Genomic DNA, 19686 nt, shown 5'->3' on the forward strand with positions numbered 1-19686 from the left:
GGTTAAGTGACTTGCCCAGGGTCACACAGCCAGGACGTGTTACATGTCTGAGGTCAGATTTGAACTCAGGTCCTCCTGATTTCAGGGCTGGTGCTCTATCCACTGCCCCACCTAGATGTCCCAAGAGGATTCTTACAGGGGAAAATGGTTTACACCAAAGCTTCTTAAACTTAGAGTCACGACTCCATGTGAAGTCATGTAATTGAATGTGGGGGTCATGAAATTATGATTTATTATCAGCAAATGTATACCTATTTTATATGCTTACATATCCAGGGTTGCATAAACATGGGTGAAAAGGGGTCATGAGTAAAAAAAGTTTAAGAAGTCCTGGTTTATACAATAGTCCTGGTTGCTATTTTTACTTAATTTTCTTTTTGTCCTGGTTGCTATTTTTACTTAATTTTCTTTTTGTGTTTGTTTTTTTGTGAGACAGTTGAGTTACATGACTACTAGGTGTTAAGTGTCTGAGGCTGGATTTTAACTCCAGTCCTCCAGACTTTAGAGCCAGATCCACTGCACCCTTTAGGTAGCCCTACTTAACTTTTTAGAACACAAAGACATGTGCATATATATTCCCAGGACTTAATGAAATTAATCTTTTTCCTCTTCTAACTGCAGATCTCTCCTGCACTAATGAAAGAAGACACTGAGAATGGATTACTGCAGCCAGACAACTTTAGTCCCATGTGGACAAGATAAATACATTTCCAAGTAAGATTTCCACTTATAACATGCATATGGAAAACCACATTAACTTTATTATGGACGCTCATGGGAATCAAGTGATAGGTTGGATAGAGAAGCTCTCAGCTTCTAGGGCAATGATTCCTGAGAATTTTTAAACTTCTATAAGGTGTTACTGCTTAGTTCAGGGGTTATCCCCCTTCCTTCACCCTGTCTCAAAGTGTTATATGACATAGATTTTAGAATGTTATTAAGTTCCAAGGAAAGGGCATCATAAGTGAAGCTCCCTGACAATATTTAGGTCCTGTCTCTTGTAATTGAACAGCTTATTCAGCTGTAACATCTACTAATATGTACTCCTCTATGAGGGCTCTGATAAGATTTATACACCAATTTCCTATTTCTCCCAATTATATGATCTTAAGGATGGTAGTTTCTCAATACTAAAACTGGGAACTGTTGATTTGGGCTGTGACAAAATATTATTGGTAATAAGTGACCTATACTAAAGCCGTGTAAACAAGGAAACTACCCTAGATGACTTCCAAGATGCCTTCTATAATCTCAGTTTTTTGGGGGGTGATTAAATACTGTTACATTATGGGGTAAATCTGCCAAGATACTATATGGAATCAATATACAGTAATTCCCTTAATCTGTGTATAGGATGAGCAAAGAGTATTGAGAACAGAAAGAGGGCAATTAATCAGGTGTTCCAATCTGGTAGAAGGATATGATAGTGTGTACATTTAGAAGAACATTGGATTTGAAACTGAATACCTAGAGATGTGCTGGGAAATATTTTACACCTGGATCTCTGATAACATTCTTTCAGTGGTCCTCTGGAATCATGGCTGATCAATTCATTAATGAGAATATTTAAGTCTTTCAAAATTGCTTGTTTTACAATATTGTTATAGCAAAAAATATTCTCTTGGCTCTGTCACAATGCTCTATCAGTTCATACAAGTCTTCCCAGACTTCTCTGAAGCCTTCTCTTCATAATTTCTTATAATACAAAAATATTGTATTAATAAACCATAATGTGTTAATTTATCCCCTAATTGATGATTACCCTTTAGTTTTCAATACTTTGATTCTACAAAAAAAAGTTGATCTTTCTCTCCCCCATACACATACATATACACATGTATGTGTGCATGTATGTGTGTATATATATATATATATTTGTATACACATACACACATATATATAGGATATTGCACTCTTTTTCTGATCATTTTGGAATAAAAATCTAATACTGGTGTAACTGAGTCAAAGGGCATGCATGGTTTAATAACTTTTGGGGGGCATAATTCCAAATTTCTTTCTATAATGTCTATATCAATTCACAGCTTGATCAGAGGGCTCTTTCCCCACAGCCATTTCAACATTTGTCATTTTCCTTCTTTTTAATAAAGTAGTTTTGTTTTAGTAGCAGCCTGAGGTAGTTATAATTAGAGAGAAAAATCTTCTATTAACATTTTTTATTGCTTTCAAGATACCAATATGAGCACATATTTATGAATTTGGCTACAGATAAACACACACACACACTCACACCCCACAGCTTTTTCATCTCTTCCCTTAATTAAGAGAAATCATCAAGAGTTGACTGTGAAGTTTGAAAACAATCATAATTAATCATAGAAAATTGAAAGATAGAACAAAAAATGTTGGAACTCTGGAATGATCCTTAAAAAGCACAGAATATCAAAGCTAGAAAAATATAGAATATAGAAAGTTAGAAGGAAGAGACCTTAGAACACAGAATGTTAGAGGTAGAAGGAATCTTAGAGTATGGACTGTCAGAACTTATTATAGAAACTTCTAGTTCATCTAATATGAAGTTTGTATTAGAGGAGGAAGTTTGTATGTTTGTATGTTTGTGTAGAGGAGACCAAAGTCTAGAGAGAGGGAATAATTTGCCAACATATCCCAGCAAATGCATTCTAGAAATGGGACTAGCATCTAAATCTCCTGATTCCTAATCTAGTCTAGTCTAATCTAATCTAATCTAATCTAGATGCTTCTCCCACAAAAACCAGGAGAACTAGCATGTGACCAAGATCTTCCCCCATTTGGAAAGACAGTATGGTGTATTAGTCAGGAAGCTTGGGTTTGAATACTACCTGTCATTGTGAGATTCTAAGTAAGTCACTTAAATGCCTTGGTGCCTAGTTTCTCCTTCTCTATAAAGTGATAATGACAGTGACTGGGAAACCTACCTTAAAAGATGAATGTGAAAGAAAAAAAAACCCACTTTGCAAACATCAGAGTATTCTTAGAATCAAAGAAGTCAATTGCACAAGTGTTTATTAAATATCTATTATGTGTCAGGCATACAGAAATTAAGTCTTATCCTTAAAGGAGTTTACATCTTCCTAGGAGGAGATAATATATTCACACATATTTACACACACATATGGACATAAATATAGACACCATGGAGGATCCTAAATGAGGCTTAGGATTTTGATATAGACTTGTGAATTATTCAAGTTTTTAATTTTAAAATTATGAGTTTAGGAGGATTGGTGAAGAAGAGGGAGAAGAATAAATCCCCCTTTATAGCGCTTTAACATTTATATAGGATTTCACACCATGACTTTTTCGAGGCAGTTTGTGTCAGTATCACTTTATAGAGGAGGATGTTAAAAACTACTCTCTGTCTGGTCTTTGATTTCTGTATAGTTTCCTAGACCTGTGTTGTTCTTTGGAAAAGGAAGCTCTAAGAAGGTTAACCTCTCTATAGGTTTTATTTTCTGAGAATTTCTAGTTTCTCATTTGGAAAAATCTGATTTCGACAGCTATTGATGAATGGGTGTGGGATTTCTGTTTGATTATATCCTAAAGTCTCATTAATTCAGAATTTGTGGCCAGAGGATTTGATTTGCTAAGCAAATTGTAATGGAAGCAAGATGAGCTATGAAATGCTACTTGAGAGAGCAAAGTAATTACACGCTCTTTAGAAGCACTCAATTGTAAATTGTGAGACAATTGTGAAAAGTGGGTCATGGTATACTGAGTAAAAAGGGCAGTCTCACTTTGGATAATCAGCAGCTGGAAAAGTAAGAAAACTCTTTATCTTCTCTCATCTATTGTTTCCTCCTACTTCCCTGCTTACGTGTCTTGTCTACTTTTCATGGTTGTTGATCTGTTCAGGAGACCCAGATGGCTCTGGAGGAGAAAGTGAGGCTGATGACTTTGCACAGCCCTCACTTCAATCCAGTTCACTTACGTGCCATGACATCTTCCCTGATTCCTTGTTGTCTTCCAGAACGAAGGACAAACAAAAGCAGTTTTTTCAGGGTTGTTGTAAGGCTACTGCTCTCCTATTTCATATAGTATCATTTATTACTTATGAACCAGAAAGCCAGAAAAACCAGAGACTAGAAAATATGTGAATTATTTTTACCACAGCCTTCATTGTTGTTGTTCAATTCTGGCTGACTTTTCATGACCCTGTACAAGTTTTTTATTTGTTTGGGTTTTTTTGGCAGAGATACTAGAGTAGTTTTCTATTTCCTTGCCCTATGGACAAGGCAAACAAGATTAAGTGATTTGTCCAAGGTCACATGGCTACTTAAGTGTTTGAGGCTGGATTTGAATTCAGGTCTTTCTGTGTCTGGGTCCAACTCTGTATCCACCAAGCTGCCTCTAGATCCCAGCTTTTTAAATTGTGGTTTGTGACCCCATATGTAACTGAATGGGGGGGATTGTGAAATTATGATTTAATATCAGTAAATGTTTGATTTATACATATACCTGTTTTATGTACATAAATACCTAAGATCTCATATAAATTTCTTCGGTGAAAAGGGGTTGTGAGTGAAAAAGTTTTAAAAACCCTGCTCTAGACAACTCATATCTCTGCATTAAAGTCCGTCAGGACAACTTTCACTAAATTACTAAATGTGCTTAAAAGTACTAAATTGTTTTAAAATAGTCCATGTTCAGACTTCATTAGTTTATACTGGTGCCCTCTTCCCCTGCCTATCTCGTCTAACATAATGAAGAATGCTAAAGAATCATGAAATTTTTGAGTTGGAAGAGACCTTAAATATGAGTGAATGTATGAATGAAAAAGCATTTATTAAATGCTTACTGTGTGCAAAGCAAATAGTCAATGAAGACAGTCCTTGTTCTCAAGAAGCTCATATTCTAAGGGGAAAATAGTCCATGTTAGTTTCAGTTGTGAGTCTGATGGAGAACTCCCATAATCCTTAGGATAATGTGGCAAAGCAGGATAATTGCATCTTTTTAAAATATCATTTTAACTGAGAAAATCATCTCTTTCTCTGATGTTGAACCATTTGATGGTACCACTTCTGGAGGCAATTTAATTTTCTGTTCCTAAGATGATTGCCATGAGAACAGAGGAACTATGTTCCCTCTTTTTCTCTGTTTCACTTATAGGGAAGTACAATGTCTTTAGAACTGCCTCATTTTACAAATGGAGAAACTGAGCGTGGGGGTAGGGAAAAATGGCTGTACCAAGATGAATTGCATGGGTAGGTAGGTATCAGATTTAGAATCCAAACTCAAGTTTTCTGATTCCCAATCAGTGTTTTTCCATTTTGCCATGTTATTGGCTCTCTAGAATCTGGCAGACTGCATTCCTAGGGATAGACACATGTTTAGGAATTTAGGGAGTAGCTACATTGTAAAGTTACTGGGTCACCACTCTGCTCTTAGTTCCAAAGTCTCTAGAAATGAGGATTTACCAATTTATCAGGCTTAAGCTTATTTTAGTTTAAGTATCCTCCCCTACCTCCCCAAAGTCAGGAGAACCAGCAAGTGACTAAGCCCCTACTAGCTAGACCCTCCCCCTATTTGAAAAGACAGTATGGTTTAATGATCAGGAAGCTTGGGTTAGAATCCTACTTATCACTGTATAAGTCTGGGCAATTCATTTTAATGTGTTGGAGCTTCAGGTTTTCCTTCTGTAAAGTGACAATGAAAGTATTTGGGGGACCTACCTTAAGAGAGAAAGAAAGAAGGAAGGAAGGAAGGAAGGAAGGAAGAATTTAAAAAAACCTCTCTAAACATCAAAGTATTCTAAGAACTGAATAAGTCAATGTACAAATGTTTGTTAGATGCCTACTATTATATTCCTTTCTTTTTCTTTCCTTCCTTCCTTCCTTCCTTCCTTCCTTCCTTCCTTCCTTCCTTCCTTCCTTCCTTCCTCCTTCCTTTCCTTTGTCAGGAATATATAAGTTTTTAGGTTTATCCTTAAAGGAGATTTCATCCTTCTAAGAGGAGATAATATTCACACACACACACACACACACACACACACACACACACACACACAGAAACAACACAGTAATGGGGAGAGATACTAACAACGGGGGGAAATCAGGAAGAGGGAGCTGCTACCCTCTATTTCTTCCTTCATTTCCACCAGCTTACAGCCTTATGCTTATAGTCCTGAAATGAAAAAGTTGGCCAGTTTAAATTCCATGCTTGAAAAAACTTGGATACGATCAAATCTTAAGAACAAGTATAGATTAATAAATGCTTGTTGGACTGGATTGGGTATTAAGGCCAAGCCCATGCAGAGTGAAATTCAAAGACCTAGATTTAATCTTGCCATTTTAAAAGAACTCAAAGCTTACTGAGCCCAGTGAATTTCCTATGATTTTTCAGTAACTTGTGACTAACATTTGAAAGGGATCAGAGGATTTAGAATAAGCAGAGATCTCAGAAATCTTGCTGGTCATCCTCTTTTGTTTTGTAAATGAGGAAAATGGACCCTGAGAGCTTGGGACCTGTCCAGGTTAGTAAGTAGCCGATCTCGGTTGGAGTCCAAGGAGAAAAAGAAGAAACTATCTTGTGTGGGTACACCCACTGTCTGGCTGGCTGTCCATTTGGCTTAGTTCTTTTGGGAGGGAAGCCCCCCCTTCCTTAGCAGAGTCAAAGCCAACCTGTTTCCCTTATGGGCAAGACTTGGCCCATTGGTTGTAGCCCTGGAATCTAATCTCCCTGGAAGATGTAGGTGGTCTTTGAAATGCACTATCTTTGTTGAAGGCCGATGAGAAAATAACAAGCATGAAGGTTTTTTTTGACAATAAGGTCTTAATTTTGATTTGCCTGAGGTAGCCAGACTGATCACTTAAGGGAATCCAAACTCCAGTGAAAACTGTTCAGCTGGTGACTGTTTTCCCTCAGTCAGCAGCAGCACCAGCAGCATGTTAAAGTGGAAGGAAAGCAAATTCCCACCCTGATCATGTTCCCTTTGCTTCCTTGCTCTCTCACCTTCACTCACACCCTCATACATGTCTTTGAAGTTTGAGAAAGGGAAGGAAGAAAGGGACCTGGAGAGAGTATTCTAGAACAGCTCTTAAACTGGGAGGATGAAATTAAGTGACAGAACGGAAGAGTTTTTCCTCTTGCTTCCTTCCCTTAAATCTTTAACTTCAGAGAGTCAGGTGATACATGGTCTCTGTTGTCGTATTCACAATTAAGTAGGGGGAAATGAAATAATCTTTCTGGACCTCTGTTCTTTGTGTGCTATTGGATTAGACAGCATGGTGTAGTGGGTAGTGCTCTGGATTTAGAATAGTAAGACTTGTCTCAGATGCTATCTAGCTGTGGGACTCTGGGTTAAATTCTTAAACCTCTATGGATTTCAGTTTTCTTACTTATAAAACCGAGGGGGTTCGATTCAAGGTTGTTTAAGTCTTATCCAGCTCTTAACTGATGATCAAATGACTTTTTCAATTGTGTCAACCCCCCTTTGGGGTTTTCTTAGCAGGGGTTTGCCATTTCCTTCTCCAGCTTATTTTACAGGTGAGGAAACTGAGGCAAATACAGTTAAGGGACTTGCTCAGGATCACATAGTAAGTGACTGAGGCCAGATTTGAACTCAGGTAGATGAGGCATCTAGCTGGGAGCTTTATCCACTGCACCACCTAGCTGCCTGAGGGGTGATGAGAAAAGACTTTGTGGAAATGGCTTTTTTTCTGGACTTTAAAGTTTCATCCGGCAACAGAAAAGGGGGTAAAAGGCTCTCCAGGTTCAGAGTGCAGTCTCATCAAAAATATGAAGGTTGGAGAGCACAGGAGTTCGAGATATGTGCTGAAAACAAGGAAATAGTCTGGTTTGGCTTGAGGGGAGTTTGTGAAGGGAGTATTGGATAATACGACTTGAGGTTGGGAGGAGAGTTAGTCAGTGAGCATTTATGAAGGGCTTCCTCTGTACCATGAATGATGGATACAAAGAATGGCAAAGAAGGATTTCTGCCCCAATTGCTTTTCCTATTTAGGCACTGGGAGTAGGGATCAGAGGGGGTGAAGGAGCTGAGTTTTTCAGGAAGCCAGGGGCAGAGGTAAGGCATGGAGCCAGAGTTCTGGTTCTGAGGCCCAGATCTGAGGGATGAAGAGCAATGAGAAATGACAAGTATAAAGGAAATAAAGTATAAGAAGATTGGGAAAGGAGAAGCAGCCAACTGGCGAAGGGCTTTGAAGTTTTTATTTTGGATTTTGATGGCTGGGTGCCAGATTGTGGAGAACCTTGAATGCTGGGCTAGGTAGGTCAAGGAGTTTGGCCAAGAAGGCGCCAAGGAGACATTGCAGAATTTTCCACAGGGGATTGAGTCTGGTTGTATTACAAAAGAATGGCTTGGGAAAGGGAGAAAATTGGATCAAGATAAATATTTAGGAGTCTTTGGTAATGAACCTGTACTAGGGATTAGGCAGTGGAAAAAGAGAAGGGAGGTAGGAGTGGAAACAGATATGAGATCTTGGGACAAGACTTGACTGCTTGGATTTGGGGAGTGAGAGGAAGAGTTAGGTTATCAACATAGGAAACTACCTATGTTGTGCAATAGATAGAATGCTAGCTCTGGGGGCAGAAAGATCTGAGTTCAAATCAGGTCTTAGACATTTAACTGGGTGACTGGGATAAATCACATAATCTCTGACTCAATTTTCATATCTGCAAAATGAGGGAAATAATCTCATCCATCTCTTAGGGTATAAAAATAAAATAAGTTAATATTTATTAAGTGCTTTACAAATTTTCAAGTACTATCCAAATGTTAGTTATGAGGATGGTGCTGATTCCCACTGACATATAAGAAACACACTGAAAGGAAGTTTTTGCACTCAGAATTAAAGTCATCATTTTTAGGATCATACTTTAAATTTTTAAAGGTGTTTTACTGAGGTGGACCCAACCACCAATCCAGAGGACCCAGGATGAAACATGCTATCTACCTTCTTTTTTTTTTGGACTTGGCTAATGTGGAAATTTGTTTTATTTGACTATACAAATTGGCATATTTTATTTTATTTCCTTCTCCATGTTTTATTTTCTCTTATTTTTTGGTTTCTCCATGTGGGAGAGATGATATGAGAAAGGGAGAATTTGGAATTGAAAAAAAAAAATTAGATTGATTTAACTGATGTTTTGATGCTTTTATCCTCTATGTCACTGTCATTTTCTCAGTGATGTTTTCTTGCCCAATAGAACCTTCCCTTATAACAAATAAGTACAGTTGAGTAAAGCAATAAGCAATACACCAGCCAGGTACATTTAGTACAGTGCCTAGAAAATAGTAGGTTTTTAATAAATGTTTATGAATCATTGAGTGACTTTTGATTGATGATGCTTAAAGGTAGACTTGCCCTAATTTCTTTTCATCTCCACTGACTTTGAAAGGTATAAAGAAGCAAAAATTAATTTTGAAAGATGATTGAAATACCAGCAGAGTGATTTCTAAAAATTACTTGGAAACGCTAGAATAAAAGCTACATTAGCTTTAGTCCAGGAAATATTAGCAAATAACAGCAATAAAAACATCTTAATTTTTTTTTTAAACTAGAGTGCACAGAATTAAAGGAAATGATGTATGGAAAGTGCTTTGCAAATCTTAAAAACACTATAAATAGAAGTCAATCATTATTCTTATCTAAGAGATCCTGCTTCATTTAGGAAGGTCAGCCGTAAATAATGGATCCAATTATATGTCAAGGAGAGGACCTTCAGGACAGTGAAATGGTAGTAGAATGCAGGATGAGGAGGGGAATATTACAAAAGGAAAAGGAATGAAATTCTAAAATCCACAATCTTGGGTCTCCACTGCTTTGTGATTAGACCCTGAAAAGTGTATGGTAGTGTAATGAAAAGGAGGCTACCGTCAGTCAGGAGAGACATGGATTTAAATCTCACTTCTGACATTTACCAGCTGTGGAACCTTAGGCAATCTTTTAACATCTTTGGGCCTGTGTCCTCCTCTATGAAGTGAAAAGGTTGGATTTCTCTAAGATCTCTTCTAGTTCTCGATGCTGTGAAACATATGAAATTGCATTTTTAAATAACTATAAAATTGTTGATGGTGGATTTCCATGACAAATCCTTTAGCTAATAATAATCAGTATAAGGATACTGGATGACACAAGGGATAGAGTACTAGACTAGAAGCCAGAAAGACCTGAATTTGAATCCTGCTTCTAACACTAGCTATGTGACCTGAGGCAAAACCCTTCACCCCCTTTCAGCCTTAGTTTTCCCATCTGTGAAATGGGGATAATAATCATATCTACCTCACAAAGTTGTTGCAATAATCAAATGAGTTAATGTATTGAAAGTGTTTTGTAAATCTTAAAGTGCTATGTAAATGCTAGCTGCTGCTTTCTCCTCTTCCTTTTCCATCTACTTCTTTTCTTCTCGCCCAAAAGAGAATCAGTGAAAGATTTAAGATCAAGCTTTCTAAAAATGAACACATTCTAAAGGTGGAATGGATAGCTTTAGGTGGTATTGACTGGCCTTTTGCTGTAAAGCTTCAAGCAAAAGCTTGAAGGGTAACCCCCTTTGCTAGGCTATTGTAGAAGGACTCTTGTCCAGGTTTGGGTTGTAGTAAATGCCTGTTTCCCTTTCAGCTCTGACATTTTGTGTTGGAGTCAAAGCTGGGTTGGAGGTGAGGAAACAATTCATCAGTGACTGAGTTGCCTACATTACACCTGGAAACCTCATGCCTTCTCATGTGTATCTTTTCTCCCCTTTTAAAGAAATGAACTTCTGGTACATCTGAAGACCTATAATTTATATTATGAGGGTCAGAACTTGCAACTGCGGCATCGAGAGGTAAGAAATCCAAGATGGTAAGTGACACATGGCCTTATTTACTTTGGTAGGAAGAACAAGACCCACCAAACAATACCTCTCAAACAATAGATTCCTCATCAATGATAATGGCAATGAATTGGACTTTTTTTCAAGGATCAGACATTACCTGGCTCCAGCCAGAGATGGCAATGCTTGAATCAAAAGGGATTAAATGATGAACAAGGGGATATAATGTCAAGACTGCTAGATTTAGAATTCAAGGTTCAACTACTAGCTCTGCTATTTAGTACCTCTGTGACTGTGGACAAACTCCTCATTAAGACTCAGTTTCCTCATGTGCAAAATGTGGTAATTGGATTAGATGATAGAAATTCCCTTCCAGCTGTTCATTTCATAATCCCCAAAACAGATGATGAGAGTCACTCCTCACTTTAGTTACTCCTTCATTGAATGAATGAATGAAGAGTTTATTAAATACTTATTCTGTGTAAAGCATCAGGAATACAGAGAAGGCAGACAAATCCCCCTCTCATGAGGGAGACAATAGACATGGAAGGCTTCAATTGCAAGTCAGTTGGGAAGATCCCTATTCACAAGCATAGCAGATAGTGACACTCTTCTTTAATGCCGATAAAATTATATCAATTTCTGATACTGAACCATTTGACAGGGCCAAGGAATTTTGTAGCAAGAACTACCTTTTTTGGACTTTCAGTAGTAGTGATTATATTATCTTGGTATGCTAATGTGAATCCCAGAATTCTGTTTGAAGGAAACCATAGGCTTATTTTGTTATGGAAAAATTGAGTTGAGAGTTCAAAGTTTGAGCTAAGAGATTGAGGTAAGAAGGAAGAGCATTCTAGTACAGGAAGAGTGGAGGATGGAGTGTTATGTGTGAGGAACACAAAGGCCATATTGACTGCATTGTAGAGTATAAGGGGTGAGTGGAGTTAAGAACAAGATATAAGAAGACTTGAAAAGGTAGGAAGGCATCAAATTATACAGAACGTTCAATGCCAAATATAGAGCTTTATATTAGATCCTAGAAGTAATAAGAAGTCATTGGATTTCACTGAGCTCTATAGAAAAATCACTTTGGCAATCAAGTGGAATCTGGATTGGAATTGGAAGAGACTTGATATAGGGATAATAATCAGAAGACTACTGAAATAGTTCAAGCATGAGGTTATAAAAGCCTGTACCAGGGTGGTAGCTTTGAGTAGACAGAAGGAGAAGTATACGACCAGAATTGAGAAGGGAGAAATGATAAAATCTTGCCACTGATTGAGGAATTGATCATGACACTGAGGTTGCAGGCCTGAATAACAGGGACAATAGTGGTGCCCTTGATAGTAACACGGAATTTGAAAGAAGGGAAAGTTTTTAGGGAAAGAAAATGAGTTTTGGACATGTTAAATTTGAGATGACATGCAATTTTAAATGTGCAAAAAGCAGTTGATGACTATTAACCAACTCCTTAAGAAAAAATCCCCAGGACCAGATGGATTTACATGTGAATTCTACCAAACATTTAAAGAATAATTAACTCCAATGCTATATAAACTATTTGAAAAAATAGGGAATGAAGGAGTCCTACCAAACTCCTTTTATGACACAGACATGGTACTGATACCTAAACCAGGTAGGCTGAAAACAGAGAAAGAAAATTATAGACCAGTCTCCCTGATGAATATTGATGCTAAAATCTTAAATAAAATATTAGCAAAAAGACAAAATATTATCAAAAAGATAACAGAAAATCATCCCCAGGATAATACACTATGACCAAGTAGGATTTATACCAGGAATGCAGGGATGGTTCAATATTAGGAAAACTATTAGTATAATTGACTATATCAATAACCAAACTAACAAAACCCATATGATCATCTCAATAGATGCAGAAAAAGCATTTGATAAAATCCAACATCCATTCCTAATAAAAACACTTGAGAGTATAGGAATAAATGGACTTTTTCTTAAAGTAGTCAGGAGCATATATTTAAAACCGTCAATAAGCATCATATGCAATGGGGAAAAACTGGAACCTTTCCCAGTAAGATCTGGAGTGAAGCAAGCTTGCCCACTATCACCATTATTATTCAATATTGTATTAGAAACACTAGTCTCGGCAGTAAGAGTCGAGAAAGAGATTAAAGGAATTAAAGTAGGCAATGAGGAAATCAAGCTATCATTCTTTGCAGATGATATGATGGTACACTTAGAGAACCCCAGAGATTCTATTAAAAAGCTATTACAAAAAGCAGTTGATGATGTGTGACTATAGCTAAGGAGCGAGGTTAGGACTAGATATATAGATCTGGGAATCATTTATATAGAGATGATTAAACTCATGGAAACTAGTAAGATCACCATGAGCAGTTTCTTTCCTCAAAGGGTTTACATTCTACTAAGAACTTGTATTCTTTATTTATAATTAGTTGTTCCACCTTGAACAAGTTACTCTTTAGGAATGCTAGTTTCCTACTCTGTTAAATGGGAATTATAAAACTGAGATCACCTACTTCCCAGAATAGTGGGAAAGTGTTTTTATAAACCTTAAAGTGCTATAGAAATGTGAATGATGGTGGTCCTTGTAGCATATAAATAGCATATTATTTCTCTCCTGTGAAAGTGATATTTGGGTGAGTCTGAGACATAATGAAAAAATACTTAGTTTCTATTCAAATTTATGCATTACATTTATGTTTTTTGTAATAGACTGTTCTTCCATATTCAAGCCAGGTAGGCTTGTTTCTAGAGTCTTAGAAGTATGGGAATGAGTTCTCTCTCTTGTAATTGCTGAACTATGATGCTCAGCAAATCTTTTGTCTGTTCTGGTGGTGATTTTCAGTTGTGAGACAGAACTTCTGGCTTTTCACCTGAAAAGTATCTTTGCTTAGGATAGATATTACTAGGCCTCTTCCCTGCTATCTCTGATCCTCAATTAAAAACTTGCCCATCTAGAGACTTGAGTCCTATGTACTGTGAGCTGTCAAGTCTAAAAAACCGTCTGATTAATTAATTCTTAACAAGATATTAGTAAGTTACAGAATCAAGAAATATTGCCATTTCCAAAGGTGTTTTCATTAATATGAACTAATCCTTTAATGTAAAGAAACAAATTTCTAATGAAAGAATTTCAGTCATCATGATAGCCTTTGAAAGACAAGTTTGGGCACAGGACATGGGGTGCACCTTCCATGGTTCCCTCTAGGAGGCAATTAACTACCCATTTTGTTGGTCACAAAATTTTTGGCCAATCCTGGACACTTTACACATATATAATTTTGGCTTCTACTATTTCATAGACTTATTTTCCGTTAAGTTCTTACTTCAATGCCTCATCATGGTATGGAGGTGACCCTGAGTTCTTGGAGGCTGTGCCAGTTGGATGTCAACTTTTGGCAGCTGCTCCCAAGCTGGAAAGGTTTTGAGGACAGGTCCGGGAATAGACTGTCTGCCTGTCATCTGTGGACCAGGCAGGATAAATGCAGAAAGCTTCAGCACCAATTTAGCTGCTGGGTGATGAATCATTTGGCCAGAGAAACTCTTTTTAAACTCATCTTCTAAATCATCGAGGACTTGTGAGCTGTATTAGGGGAAGGAAGATTTAGCTTAATGAGGTCCCAGATCTTTGAAGCATTGAGGTTTATAAGATCTAGAGATATAAGGGACGTTAGAGATTGTCTAATTCATCCCCTTCAGGGGACAGTGAATCAGTTAGCTCAGTGAACAGAGTGTGACACTTGTAATCAGAAAGATGAATTCAAATCATTTAACCTCTATCTGCCTCAGTTTCCTCCCCTATAAAATGGGGATAATAGTAGCATCTACTTCCCAAGGTGGTTATGAGGATAAATGACAAAATATTTGTAAAGTGCTTTGCAAACCTTAAACGCCTCATTTAAATAGTTATTATTATTATAACAACAACAATGATAAAAAACAACTGATATTTATGTAGCACTTTAAAGTTTATAAAACATTTTACATATATTTGTGCACTTGGGCCTTATATCACATGGCTAGTAAGTGTCCAAGGTGGGATCTGAACCCAGACAGATACTACAAGGCAGAACCACCACATTTTACAGATTTAGCTAAGATCATAATAATAGGGGCAGCTGTAATATTTGAACTGAGGTCTATTACTCCAAATCTACAGCTTTTACCACTGTGCTGTAACACAAGATAGGAGCCATCTCACGGACACCAACAAATTCATGGGAATTCATTTAAGGGAGAGATTTCTTCTAAGTCAGGAAAGAATAGGAAAAGATGGCCTAAAGGAGGTAGGATTTGAGCTGGGAAGATTGGGATCCATATTTAATGTTTAGCCACGGTCAGTGAGATTTTTACATACATACACATATACATGTATATGGGCATTTTTACTTGAGATTCTGCCTTCCTTAAAGATATTCATACATAGGAGTCTATGATAATGTTTCTGGATTTCCCTAAGCATGATTGACTTTAAGAGTGGGGACCTCTTGGCTGCTACCTTTGATCAATCAGACCCAGGGGTTTACTTAAATTAACAAAGGACCATCCTATAAATACAAAACTAGAGGCTAGAATCATGAACTGGCTAATTGTTGTTCCCTTCCGTGGTCATAACAGCCTTATCTACTACATATTTCCAGTTCTTCCATGGCCCTTCTGCCCCGGCTCAACAGAAATGTCCATTCTCTCTTCAGTGAGAATGAAATCCAGAGGTTGGATGAGGCTTTAGGGCATGGACAACTTGGTCAAGAGGGTGAGGGCCCAGGGTCACCTCCTCTAGGCTTTGATGAGCTCCTTGCTTTTCTGGAGCAGGAAGAAGATGAATTCATCGTGGAGGGATTATTGAACATCTTCTGGGGCCTGCGCCGGCCTATCCGTTTGCAGATGCAAGATGACAATGAACGGATCAGACCTCCTCCCTCCTCTTCCTCCTGGCACTCTGGCTGCAACCTGGGAGCCCATGGGTCAGTACTGTGGCAGCCTCCTCTTGGGGGGATAGCTCTGTGTATGTATATGATAAAAGCTTGGGTAGGGGAAGAAAGGGACTTGAATGGTTCTCATTAACCCCAAATTTATGCATTCTTCTCTCTTCTCCCTCCCCCATTCTGGGGTTATGGATAGAAAGTTGGACTTGGGGTCCTGAAGTCCATTGATTCTCCCTAACTATGGCCTTATCTGTTCTTCTCTTTTTTCACCAATCTGTTCCCAGAATGATGTAGTGGATAGAAAGTTGGACTTAAAGGCAGGAAGTCCTGAATTCAAATCCCACCTCATATTTATTAATTAGGTGAATGTGGACAAGTCATTACTTCAGTGGATCTCAGTTTCCTTTTATGTAAAAATAAGAAGGTTAGGTTTGATGACTTCTATGGTCCCTTTCAAATATAAATCTATGATCCTTTGTCTTTTGAGCTTTGTTAGGAGGATATGAGAAAGGAGAGAAGAAAAGGAAGTTATCATGGGAGTTGGAACACATCACTACTGTTTTCATTCACAAGCACTAACCTTGGTATAACCCGGTCTAGGGCCTGCATACATGGCTCATTGTGGGAGAACTTATGCTCTGGTAGGAGCCCAGCCTAGGTCTATGTCAGCTCTGCTTCTTTCTTTGATATTCCTTCTCTGTTGAGCCCCCCAGCTCCTACAGTGTCTGCTCTTTGTCCTCCACCTCTAGTGAGATGGAAATGAGTTCAGGAAATTTCCCTTATGGGAGCTGTTCTTCAGAATGCTTTTATGGACTGCTCAGGAATTCATAGCTTCATCCTTAATTTTCCTTTTTAAAAATTTCATTCTCTAGACTACATGAAATATGTGCTTTTTGATCACGCTTTAAATATTCTCAAATGATATTTTTTCCCTCCTGACCTATTTTTTTTTAGCTTCCTTAATGATTTTGAGTGTATTGCTCTGTCTTCTCCCATTCTCTCCACCCCCACTCTCACCATGGCTTTGGGGAAAGATGACACAGTATGATCTGATGTCATCAAGTCATAGGTCACCAAGAAGCTGCTTGGTACCCAGCTTCCTTTTCTTCCAGCCCTGTGGGTGGGCTTTGTTTCAAAGAAGATGGAGAAATGTAAGAGACGTGATTGTACCCACCAGGTGTTTGTCCGTGCTCTGTTTCCACAAGGCCTGGGTTTTCCAGGTGTTCTTTTTTTAAGATTCCTAAAAGCAGCTCCCAAGTTATTAATCCTTCAGAGATGAAACCTCTCCAGGATGTCATCCTTCTGAACAAAGAAGCTCTGTGAGCATTTTCCCAAATAAACAACACAGCCCAAATGGACTCAGAGTCTCGACCACAGGCAACAAATTGGTTTTGTTCTCTGGCCCAGAGTTTGATGAAATGGGCAATTGTATTGCTGCAGATGTTGAGTGCCAGAATCCCTTGTCTTTTCTGTAGGTGGCCTTCATCCTCAGGTGTTGGGAGTTGGGCCAGCCCAGTAGGAAGGTTCCCTACACTCCCTGCCACACGCTAGTACCATTCTGAGAACTGGTGAGAGAGCCAGAGCTTTGTCACCTCTGAAAGACCCAAGCAAGCCACACGACAACTGCCTTGCTGTGGACTCAACTGGCCTCTCTACTCCATTTGGCAAGCATTTATTAAGCACCTGCTATGTGCAAAGGCCCCAGAAAAATGAAGGCAAAAATGAAATAACTCCATCAAGGAGCTCATAGTCTGTCTGTTTTGTTTCTTAGGTCTATAATGAAGCCTGTTACCATTCCAGATATTCAGATAACAGACACAGATGCAAACCCTGGAAGTGACAGGAGGCTTAGCCCAACAGGTAAAACTTTGGGGAAATTCAGAGGGATGGTCACAGGGAACAGGCCCATTAAGAGATGTAATACTAGATCTCAATGCCAATGTGTTTTCCTGACTTTTTTTTTCTCTGAGTTTGACTCAGATTAACTTGAGAAATGAGTAATTTCAGGCTTGGGAAAAATTGAAGGGGCCAGTATATGAGCTTGCCCAGAAAGGGGCAGGATTATGCGGGGAGCCAGAGTGTCTAGCTTCTATCTCAAATTCTTCTCCCCAGCTCTTCCCATCCCTCCTCTCTTTTGTGACCCCAAGAAATGAAGAAATGGTTTTTTTTGGAGGGGATGGGGAGAAAAAATAGGTTTGCTTTATTCAAGAAGTCAGCTTGAATCTTTGAGTGATGTTAATAAACACCTGACATACATAATGACAGGTAACATTCTTATAGTGAATACTAAATACCATGCACTGTGCTAACTGTTTTACAAGTATTATCTCATTTGATCCTCTCAATAACCCTGAGAAATAAGAGATGTTATTATTCCCAGTATATAGATGAGGAAACTGAGGTAAACCAAGATTAAGTGATATCCTTCAGGTCACATTTGAACTCAGGTCTTCCTGAATATAGGTCCAGATGTGTGATTGCATTATTTATTTTTAAATAATAGCTTTTTATATTCAAAATACATGCAATGATAGTTTTTAATGTTAACCCTTGCAAAACCTTGTGTTCCATATTTTTCTCCTTCTCTTCCACCTCCATCTCCTAGACAGTAAGTAATCCAACATAGGTTAAGTATAGTAATTTTTCTAAACATATTTTCATATTTATCATACTGCATAAGAAAGTCAGATCAAAAAGGAAAAAAATGAGAAAGAAAAAAAAAAGCAAACAGACAACAACAATAGCAATAAGAAAAATGGCAAAAATGCTGTGTTGTGATCTATAATCAGTCCCCAAAGTCCTTTCTCTGGGTGCAGATGACTTTCTCCATCACAAGTCTATTGGAATTGGCCTGAATCACCTCATTGTTGAAAAGAGCCACGTCCATCACAGTTGATCACATGATCTCATAGAATCATAACTTGATTACAAGCAAGGACACGAGATGTCATGTATTCCAGTACTTTCATTTTACTGTTAGATTTATCAGTCATGTAGTAAATGAAAGTTGAACTAGAATTCAAACCCAAGGCTCTCAATTCCAAATCCATTGTTCTTTTGTCTATCCAAAGTTGTCTCTCCAATTTTCATAACAATCTAACGAGGGATTTTTTTTTGTTGCTTAAACATTTTGGTCATGTCTGACTTTTTATGCCCCCATTTGGAGTTTTCTTGGCAGAGGTATTGAAATAGTTTGCTGTTTCTTTGTCCAGATCTTTTTATAGACGAGGAAATTGAGGCAAACAGTAAAGTGACTTGCCTAGAATCATACAACTAGTAAGTGTCTGAGGCTCTATCCAGTGAGGAAAATGAAGATTGACAGAGGTTAATGCATATTAACTATATATAATTAAATTATAATTAGGTATAATGCATATGCTAATAAGTAGCATAACTGGGATTCAAATTCAGATCTTTCCTGCTTAGAGGTGGGGACATGGGGGGACATGGCTAGGGGATAAGAAGAGGTGATAAGAGACAACCTCATTACACTTTTAGGGAGGGTGCAGGAGGAGCTATGTGCTGCTGAGCCACACATATGGGTTTGTAGCAAACACATCCTCTGCTTTTAGTCAGGCTCCAGGAAGCTTATATAATATATGAGGAGTATTCCTTGTTGAGCGAGGATCCAATCAATTTAGAGAAATTCTCTAGACTAGAAGAGGGTCTGGATTTCTAGTTCCCCAGATGCTAGGACCATGTGGGATCCATTAGTCCTAGAGAATTTTATGAAATGAATGAAAAGGGCTTCCCTCCACTCCCTTCTATTCTCTCCTCCCTTCTCACCTTCTCTTCTCCTTCCCAAAACTTCTCCCTCCAGGCCAGACCAATAGGGATCTCTTTGTTCCTAATTTTCTCTTGTCCGTAGTTGAAGAAAATGATGAATCAGTGAGGCTATTCTGAAGTGGTAGGAACTTGGGATCACAGTTAATATGTTCTTTATCTTGGCACTACTTTGACAATAAATAAAAAGTGATCTCTAGAGAAAGGC

General features: G+C 38.1%; 1 protein-coding gene across 3 annotated transcripts in view; it reads left to right on the forward strand.

The window, feature by feature from the left end:
* RASSF2 (Ras association domain family member 2) overlaps window positions 1-19686 on the forward strand; it is a 76191-nt gene that overhangs the window by 35887 nt on the left and 20618 nt on the right. For all 3 annotated transcript variants that reach the window (XM_023494688.2, XM_012539948.3, XM_012539949.3), the window contains 4 exons: window positions 622-714; window positions 10704-10779; window positions 15583-15734; window positions 17467-17555. In XM_023494688.2, coding sequence (XP_023350456.1) covers window positions 656-714; window positions 10704-10779; window positions 15583-15734; window positions 17467-17555 — 376 coding nt within the window. In that variant the 5' untranslated portion in view covers window positions 622-655. The remainder of the gene's footprint in view (window positions 1-621; window positions 715-10703; window positions 10780-15582; window positions 15735-17466; window positions 17556-19686) is intronic.

Source organism: Sarcophilus harrisii, chromosome 2, assembly GCF_902635505.1.
Source record: "Sarcophilus harrisii chromosome 2, mSarHar1.11, whole genome shotgun sequence".
Lineage (NCBI taxonomy): Eukaryota > Metazoa > Chordata > Mammalia > Dasyuromorphia > Dasyuridae > Sarcophilus > Sarcophilus harrisii.